Source organism: Belonocnema kinseyi, chromosome 3 (genome assembly GCF_010883055.1).
Source record: "Belonocnema kinseyi isolate 2016_QV_RU_SX_M_011 chromosome 3, B_treatae_v1, whole genome shotgun sequence".
NCBI classification, from domain to species: Eukaryota; Metazoa; Arthropoda; class Insecta; order Hymenoptera; family Cynipidae; genus Belonocnema; species Belonocnema kinseyi.
In genome coordinates this window covers 88,822,925-88,832,581 of record NC_046659.1, presented here as the reverse complement: position 1 = coordinate 88,832,581, position 9,657 = coordinate 88,822,925, and the positions used below count along the sequence as shown (strand labels likewise).

Sequence of the window (9,657 nt, the reverse complement as noted above, 5' to 3'; positions counted from 1 at the left end):
TATTTACAAAAAAAGTTCTTAGGTTCAAAAAAACATTCAGTGAACTGAAAAACTGTGGTCGGTAATATAGGTATTTAGCTGTGTCACATGCCCTTAAAAATATTAATATTGAACCAAAGAAAAACTAATTTTCCAAAAAATAGGTAATTTTCCAAAAAAAAAGGATAAATTTTCAATCAGGAAGGTTAATAATTAGATATTAAAATTTTTCGATATACTCGTCAGTTTTTAATAATAATATTACAAATTTATGTCATCATAAATATTACACAATCTGAGAAAAAAGATTAACATTACATAAATTTGTAATATTATTATATTACACACTGACCACTATATCGAAAAATTTTGACATCTATAATTATTAAATTTACCTGGTCGAAACTGTAACATCAGAAATCAAGAAGGTTAATTTTCTACCAAAAAAGACGGAAATTTGAATCTTCAATAAATAAAATGAAGTTGTAATTTGAACCAAAGATACATTTTTAATCACGAAGATTTAGAATTTTCAACCAAAAGTGGAGTGTTTAAAAAGATTAATAGTCGACCAAAAAAAGGCAAACAAATTTTCAACAAAATAGGTCATTTTTCAACCAAAGAGATGAATTTTGAACTGAAGTGATAAATAAATTGATGTTGAGTGTTTTTTGTATACTGGTCAGAAATCAATATTTTATGAATACTGATTTTTAAAAATGTGAAAAAATTCTTTTTCGCGGAGATAATAATCCCAGTGGAGTTAGAGAGCATTTTATACACAATTTGAAAAAAAATATTTATAAAATATTTAACAAAGTTCTACGTTTATAAAGAATACTGTATTTTCAACCAATTAGTTGAATTTTCAAGCAAAAAAATTTTATTTTATTTTTAAATCACAAACAGTTAAATTTAAAAAAAAAACAACAATTTAGAAAAAAACAGTTTAACATAATAGGTATACAACTAAATAGGTAACATTTGAAACAAGAGATGAATTTTGAACAAAATATTAAAATTTTTAACCAAACAATGGAATTTTCATCCCACGATGATTAATTTAAAACCAAATAATGGAATTTCCAAACAAAAGTGATTAAACTTCAACAAAAAACAGTTGCGTTTTCAACCAGTGTAAGAATTTTCAAATAAAAAAATTTACTTTTCAAGAAGACAGTTAAATTTTGAGCAACAAATTTAATTTTTCAATATAAGAGATTAACTCTCTAATAAAAAATTGACTTCTACACGAAAAAAGATGAATTTTTATGTCAATAAGACGAATTTCTATTTAAAAAAATATATGCAACGAAATAATTTAACTGCCGATCAACAAGATGAATGTTTAAGATGCTTAACAAAATAGTTAAATTTTAAAAAGAAAAAGTAAATGATTAATGAAGAAATTTGTAGCAAAATAGTTGAATTTTCTTATTGGATTCTATATTAATTCAGTTCGTAGTTTAGCGAAAAAACGAGAAAAAAAAGGTAATTCCTTGAAAACATAGGGAAAAGAGAGGAATAGGGGGAAGAGTGTAAAGCTTCTCATCGTTTTTAATTGTGTATGAAAAAGTTGCATCGAATCTAATCTAAAAAAAAAAAGATTTAGAAACTGTTTGTAAGCATTTTAGACTACATACAAAATTATTTCTATTATGGTATGCCAATAATATCAAGAACATTAAAATAGAATGAATAAAATTTATTTTGCACACAATTTATTAACATCGAGTAAAACTTCTTTGTTTATAAGAAACCTTTTTTCAGTGTATTATTCCGGAACCATGACCTACGATTCTCTAACCATAATAGACAAGCCCATTTCGAAATGAGAAGCTTGTGATAAGATTTTTTTTTTTATACGGAAATACAAAATATTATGTAATTTAATAACGTCAATATGAAACTTTAAAACGTTCAATGCAGAAGCAGCTGCCCTCGAATGCAGATATCGTTACTCATTATGTTATACATAAAATGCTGATATTTCTTCTTCGTTATTTACGTCAATTGATCAAAAATAATCTAATGGCTTATATCAATTTGTTTGAGTGAAAAGAAAATAACAATATTAGGAATTATTACGAAAAAAAAGTTCAACAAAAAGGCAATAGAGTAAAAATAGGCGAACGATTAAAATTTTTTTTTACATTTAGAAAGAAAGAAAAAAACTTTTTATTAGCGATATTATACTTCTTAAATTATAATAAATGATTTGTTGATCATTTTCGCAATCAAAGAATTTATTTTAAAAAATTTAATGTACTTAGGTCATTTAAAATACATTCATGGCGATATAAAAAAATGCCCGAGAAAATATAAAATTTGTTAAAGAAACACTTTTTTATATGTTTTAGATCGTTCTCACAATCAAAAATATTTCCTCCTCTTAAAATTACTCCATTAATAATTAATTCATGATACTTAAGTATAATTAAATAGTTCTGTCCAAGATTTTTTATCTCATTCTTACTATAGTTAATACTTCGAATGTAAATTAGAAACCACACTCTTCAATGCTTTTAAAATCATGTTCAAGGCCCTAGATTTTTATTTTATAACAATTAAAACAAAAGTATTTAAAAAAATCATTATATGCAAATTTTAAATATGAGGATTTCTAAAAATTTTTAAACGAAATAAAATATTTAAAAATGGACTATTTAAAAATCCATCAGAACAAATTTGTAAATATTAAATTAAGAGTTCTAAATTTTTTTGTAACGTAATCTGTTAAAAGTCTTTTGGAATATTTTAAAATAATTTTAAATCATTAAAATCCTTAAAAATTTTCTTATGTCTTTCATACCCCTTGAAACTGTTGAAATCCTAAGATATCCCACGAAATTAAATTAAATTTATTCCCTAAACTTCTCTATAAATTCGTTAAAATCCTTTGAAATATTTCGAAATCGTAAAAATCCATTCTATCATTAATTCTTTTAAATTCATTACAAAAAAATTTTTAATGCATGCATACAATTTTTTACATTCGAAATTTTAATGCATAAAATAAAACTAATAGACGCAACTATCGAAATTTTAAAATTTAAATCTGAGGTGTAAAAGAAATTTAAATGAAATTTTTTTAAATTTTTTAAAAGATTTTGATAAATCTGTATGTGAATTAAATATTACATCACATGAATAATTAACGAAAACATACTGAATATCTATTAAAAACAATGCTTAAATTTGCCGAACTGTGAAAAGCTGGTTCTTGGAGGTTTTTCAAAAATTTTAATTCTAGAACTTATTAAATTTGTGTTCAATTGATAACTGCCATTAAGATTAGTTGTAAAACTTGCAATTCTTATTTAAATGTTGGCCTAATCTAATAATCATTGCTGTATGTTTAACATAATGACAATCGTTATTTAAATGTAAAGTAAAGAATCTTTATTGTGGACAGAAAAAAAACCATTGTACTTTATTGTAGATAACTTGAAATAATTTTAATTTGTATAGATTCAACGAAAAAATATTTTACCTTTAGTTTTATTTAACTCCTAAATACTTTAGTTTGAAATTAGTCGAATTTAAGAAAGTTAAATTAATTATAATACATAATTCCGTAAGTAAACAAAAAGCATTCACTACTATCGCTAAATAATATATAATGTTTACATTTATTTTTTTTAATAAAAATAAAATAACAAAAGGTAAATCTTGAACTAACAATACAAAAATAGTTTCGCCTAAATTACGGTTGGTCCAGTGTCAAGTTGAAGTGTCTTAAGTGTTTTAGATTCAGGGTTTATAATTATCTCGCAGTGACCTTAAGTCAGAGCAATCTGAAGAAAAATATAAATGGAAGTTTAGAAGTAAAGTTCAAGTGATAAACAAATTTATATCAATAGGCTCATTACTTTTATTTAATCATGGTAAATTAATAATAATTCTATAATGTCAACGTGACAGTTTATTAGTGAATATACATTTGAAGTTTGTAAAAATTCTTAATTTTCTAATGATAAAATCTAACTAAATAATTACTTATTCAAGTTTAAATTAATTAATTTTGAAATATTCCAATTACGAAGCATATAATTTCCAACGTTTTTACAACAGTTTACAATATTTAAAGTCCTTCATTTTTCAAATGTGAAAATAACAATGATTTTTTTGGACAGAAATCAAATTTTTTAATAGAAAATATATATTCAATCACGTTGATTGTAACTTGATATCACATTATAAGATAGTTATTAATAATATTTATCTCGGTTAAATTTCTATCATTTCAATTTAAAGTTGTAATTTTGAATGCGCCATTATAAAACAGTTGAATTTTTGAAGCCGTGAAACTAAAGTATTTTTGCTTCAAAAGCAATTCGAAAATATTTGGTATAAAATTTCTCAATTATTGGAGGTTTCCAATTTAAAATTTCACAATGTTAAAGGACACATATCTAAATAGACCTCCGCATATTTTTCCTAAAAAAAAAATCATTATTGATTTTGAAACCATACAAAATATAAACAAATATCTCTAAATTCTGAGTGAAGTAACCTTTAAGTGTTATATTTTTCAAAATTGGAAAATTTGAAATTAAAACCTTCAGTCAGATATAATTTAAAAATTTTAAGTTTAAATAGTCTAAATTGTGCAGTTTAGCTTTAAAACGTACAAAATTGTCTGTTTTTTTTTATTCCTGACACAATATTCAGTTGAAAGGTTTTGTAATTTTAAAAATTTGAATTAAATTACGCATGAATAAATTTGAAACAACGAGAATTTCGAATTCAACTTTAAAAAGATTCAAATTGAAAATTGTGCAATTAGAAACTTAAAAATTATATTTAGCAACCTTGTTTTATACTATTTTAAAACTATCCGATTTTTAGTTGAAAATTCTAAAAAAAATAATCATTTAAAATTGAAAAATATTTGATTGAAAATTTGGACATAATTCAAAAGCGAAAAAATGTAGTTGTCAAGAATTGTGACGTTAGCACTTTTTTAACTCAATTCGTTTAAAATTTCTATTATTTTAAGTAAACTTAAATAGTTTCGAAATAAAAAATTCACATTGTTAATAATAGTTTTCAAAATTCAACCATTTCAATTTTGAGAGCACAATTAAATGTTTTCAATTTTCAATTATTGCCTTTCACAAGTTTCAACAATTTTTTCCAGTTTGAAGAGAAGTTCATATTCGTTTAGTTTCCATCTTACAAAAATTTGATCAATGGTAATATTTAATAATAATTTTTGTACGTAATAAAAAAGAAAAAATATATAGTTTCAGCATAAATGAGCAAGTATAAATAATAAAATTTTTCAGTTCCTTTGAATTTTGAACAATCTAATTTTCAAATTATAAGCGGAAAATAATCAATTTTTAACGTTTTCACATTGTCCTTTTATCGAAATTTGAATCTGAAATCATTCAATTTTTGAATGAATTGTTTTTAATGCTAAGAAAGTAAATAGATCAAATCAATTAATTAAAAATTTAGAGTACTATGTTGATCCAGAAATCATACCTCATTTCCATAGCAGAGTATGTGATGCACCGTAATGAGAGCCTTAAAAACTACAGTCCAATTTGCATTTTGTGACCGTTCTACTAGTAGATTTGCTAGTTGTGGAATCGAAACATTTGGTTCGTTTGTGCAATGTATCAGATCTGAAACAAAATTGACCATAATTAGTAAGCATAGTTGCGGAAAACCTGAGATAATTATTAATATTATTTATACATATAAATTTTTTAATGTAAATCAGGGTGGACACTCAAATTTAAAAAAAAATTCACGACTTTGCCGGTCAAAAATTAAATTTTCCCCGGTTTCCATGCAAGCGTTTATAATATTAATTATTCAATTAGAATTACGTTATTAGATAAATTTTGAATAGAATTAAACATTTTGAAAATCCAAGATAAAATTTATAATGTAAATTATTGCAAAAGTGGTTTCAATCAAATACATGAATTTTCAACCAAATAGTTAAATTTCGAACTTCGGAAGATCAACTTTCAACCGAAAAGATTAGTATTGTAAATGGAATTTTAACGAAGTTTATTGTTCAAATATTAACTACCTAGTTACATTTTCAATAAAAAATATGAAGTCTTAAAAAAAGATGTAATAGTTGATATTTTTACAAAAAAAAAAAATAATTTTAAAACATACAATTGCTCTTTTAACCAAAAAAAGATTAAATTTCAACCACGAAGATGAATTCTCTAACAGAAAAGACGAATTTTTAACAAAATAAATTAATTTTCAACCAAAAACAGATTAATTTTCAATGAAGCAGTTGCCTTTTTAACCAAAAAATATGACATTTGAACCACGATGAGAGATGAATGTTCCACCAAAAAAATTAATTTTTAACGAAGTAGTTCAAATTTCACCCACGCATTAAAATTTTTAAGTAAAAATATCAATATTCAACCACCATAATTGGTCTGCCAACCAAAAATGATCTTAATTTTATAGTAAAACAGTTAAATTCAATCGAAAAGACCAAGTTTCTAAAAGATAATTTAGTTTTTAACAAAAAAATATTTCATTTGAATTTTAAACAAAATAGTTAAACTTTTAACCAACTTTCAACCCAAAAAGTCGAATTTTCAACAAAACAGTTGAATTTTCAACGAAAAAAGATTTTAATTTTAAACAAAAAACAGTTGAATTCGATCAAAAAAGACGTTTTTTCAACAAGATAATGATTTTTCAGTCAAGAAAGAAAAAAACAGTAAATCCAAATTGTTGAACTTTGAAGCCAGAAGAATAATTTCTTGTTAAACGAATTTCAAACTAAAAAATAACAATTGTCTATCAAAAATGGAAAAGTTACATATAGGACCCAAGTAGTTGAATATGCAACTAAAGAAGATTGATTTTCACAAAATAGTCAAACTTTCAACCAAAGAGGAATTTATAATTATTAAACCAAAGAGATGAATCCTGAACCAACTTTTAACTGAAAATAGTTGGATTTTCTTATTCGGCTATATTAATTGAGTTCACATTTAAGGGAAAAACAAGAAAAAGCTTTAGTTTCTTGAAAACGGGGAAAAAAGAGGGATCCATTAAAAAATACGAAAAAGAGTAATAGGAGAAAGAGGGTGAAGACTGTGAAGTCTACAGATAATATATTTATAAATACATCAAAAGAGAAACTAATTTAGATTTGGATAAAACTGCAAACAGAAGCATTAACTACTTTCTTAACTTTAAAACTGCAAATCAAGAAGAATTAATATACCGGTGTTACATAACGGTCTGTTTATAGGCGACCTTTCGAAATTATGCGGCCTAAATAAGTGCGAAGTTCGTAAGTGAAAAACAGTAACATCTCTTTTGAAGTTCATTGAACGACGACCGATGGAAACAATGTTGTAACGATTATAAATGATAAGGCTTAAAATTAGGGTGCGTATTTGCACGTGTACCACTTTCACTAGCTGTTCAATGATCTGAATCATTTAATTTCCACTGACTTGATCATAAAATCGCAGTAAAGCCTGTTTACATAAAATGATTATCATATAACAAGTTTAGAATGATATAATGTTTTTTTAGTTTAATTTAATTCTTTTTCATTTATTTAAATAATGAAAATTTTTTGTATTTGCAGAAAACTAGATTTGTGCAAAACCTTTAATTCGGCGAAACCAAAGTTCATCGTGAACATCTATAGGAACAGTTGATTAAAATCAACGAGTGATAATTTACGTATCATTTTATTTCATTTCGACTCGGAATTATTCAGGACTGAGTTTAAATACAGGAGCTATGTATAATTAAATTTTAAACTAAAACACATATATTTTTAACCAAAGTTAATTATAGTTAAACTTTATATTTAAATAATTAATTTTTAACCCAATAGATTAATGTTCAAGCAAAATGAAGCAAAAAAATGAAAAGAAAGTAGTTGTTTTTCAAACCAAAAAAGATTAAAATTTTAAATAAAAAGGAGTTCAATTTAACCAAGCTAGACGAAATTTCTTCAAAATAGATGAATCCTCATAAAAACAGAAATATTGTCAAATTCCTTGCATATAAATTTAAATTATTCGTTACATTTCTCTACAAAGAAGAATGTTGAAATAAAATGAAATAAAGTATATTCTAGGTTTGAACAGAATAATCTTTTAGATGAAAAACTAAAAATTGTGTTTTCAAATATCTTCTATTTGAAGAGAAAATGGGGAAACTTTCGATAAAAGAAGGAAAAAGAAACGCAGGGGAGTATGGGAAAGAATGTGAACCCTTCACGGGGAAAAATGGATGTTCCCATTTAATATCTAAATACTTCTAATTAACATTAGTTATGTTTAACTGTAGGTCATTTAACTAGACTTTAATGATTCCATTCTGTGGATATTAAAATGCAAGTATGCAATGCAAGTATGTAATTATTATTACTATCTTGATGATCAAATTTTAATGATCATAATAATAATTTTTCGAATATAGGTATGGCGTTTTCCTTCTCTTCGTCCACTTTCTTTATCATTTTGAAAGTTTCAGTTTGACATACAAATATTTTTACATTTTTTAAATATTATTTCTGTATGTTTCACGATACTATCTTACACTTTAAACCTCTACTTTTGAACATCCATTTATCTCCATGTATATGTATGAAAGCCTTGTGTGTTGATAAGTCAGGTAATATCGAGAGGGCATGTTAAATCGATTCATGTTAACGTCCGAGACTGATTTTCGCCCACGCGGTCAGTGCGAGTCCGGGCAATCTAGCCTTCAAAGCTGGCTCAATTACTCTGATTTTCAGTTTGACCTGTTAGTTTAATACCCTAACGGCCTAACTCTATCAACGCGAACTGCTTGAAGACGGGAAGCAGGAAGGATGAGAGCAATCTGCTGGACTTCGTAAACCTTGACCGCACCAACCAAGTCGTCAGTACTGGTCAATGCAATTTGGATTGCATTCAAAAGTCCTTTGGATTGGATTCAAGTTTCAGACATCTACTCTCATGAATTTATCGAAACTTTTATTTTTGCTTCCGATGCGAAAAAGAAAGAAATAAAAAATTAGAAACTCTTTAGACTAGTTCGTCCTTGACAAAGTCGACTAATTTGCAATTAGAATTTTTTTTATCATTTTAAATTTTAAATCAAATAATTGTATATAATGTAGGTCATTTGATTGCATTTTTCTATTTACGCCTTTTAAGTAGAATTTTTCACTACGCTTGCATCATATATCCTACATTTTATTCTGAAACTATTTTACTTGACACATGTCAATCACTATATAATTCTCTTGGAATCTCTTTTGAATCGCTAAAATCGCCTTACAAAGACATCAAAATTTACATCAAAAATTAAATGACTGACCTTTCACTTAACCCAAGATTAAAATCAAGTGTCGCGTTTAAAGCCGATATCTCTTACGGTACGCGGCCTTGATCTGGAAAAAAGATTGATAGGCATCTGATTCGCAAGTTTAACGCAATACTAGCGACGACCGCAAATGAAGTCTATGCAATGCAATGGAGTACAATTTATTCCAACGCACTTTTCTTGACATAATTCCTTTACCTTTTTAATTTTCCTTTTTAAAAAAATGAGTAAAGCAGGCGCCGTGCGCCTACAAAAAAACAGGGTTTCGTAACCTATTAAGACGCTAACTAAGTCGTTCAATCCTTCCCCTCCCATACTATGTGCCCCCCCCCCTACATTCTCCTA

General features: G+C 25.8%; 1 protein-coding gene across 1 annotated transcript in view; it reads right to left on the bottom strand.

The window, feature by feature from the left end:
* Positions 1-9,657, bottom strand: part of LOC117169927 (clathrin coat assembly protein AP180) — a 97,849-nt gene that overhangs the window by 49,240 nt on the left and 38,952 nt on the right. Inside the window, exon 2 of the mRNA XM_033356436.1 lies at positions 5,473-5,615. Within this exon, the coding sequence (XP_033212327.1) occupies positions 5,473-5,615 (143 nt within the window). The remainder of the gene's footprint in view (positions 1-5,472; positions 5,616-9,657) is intronic.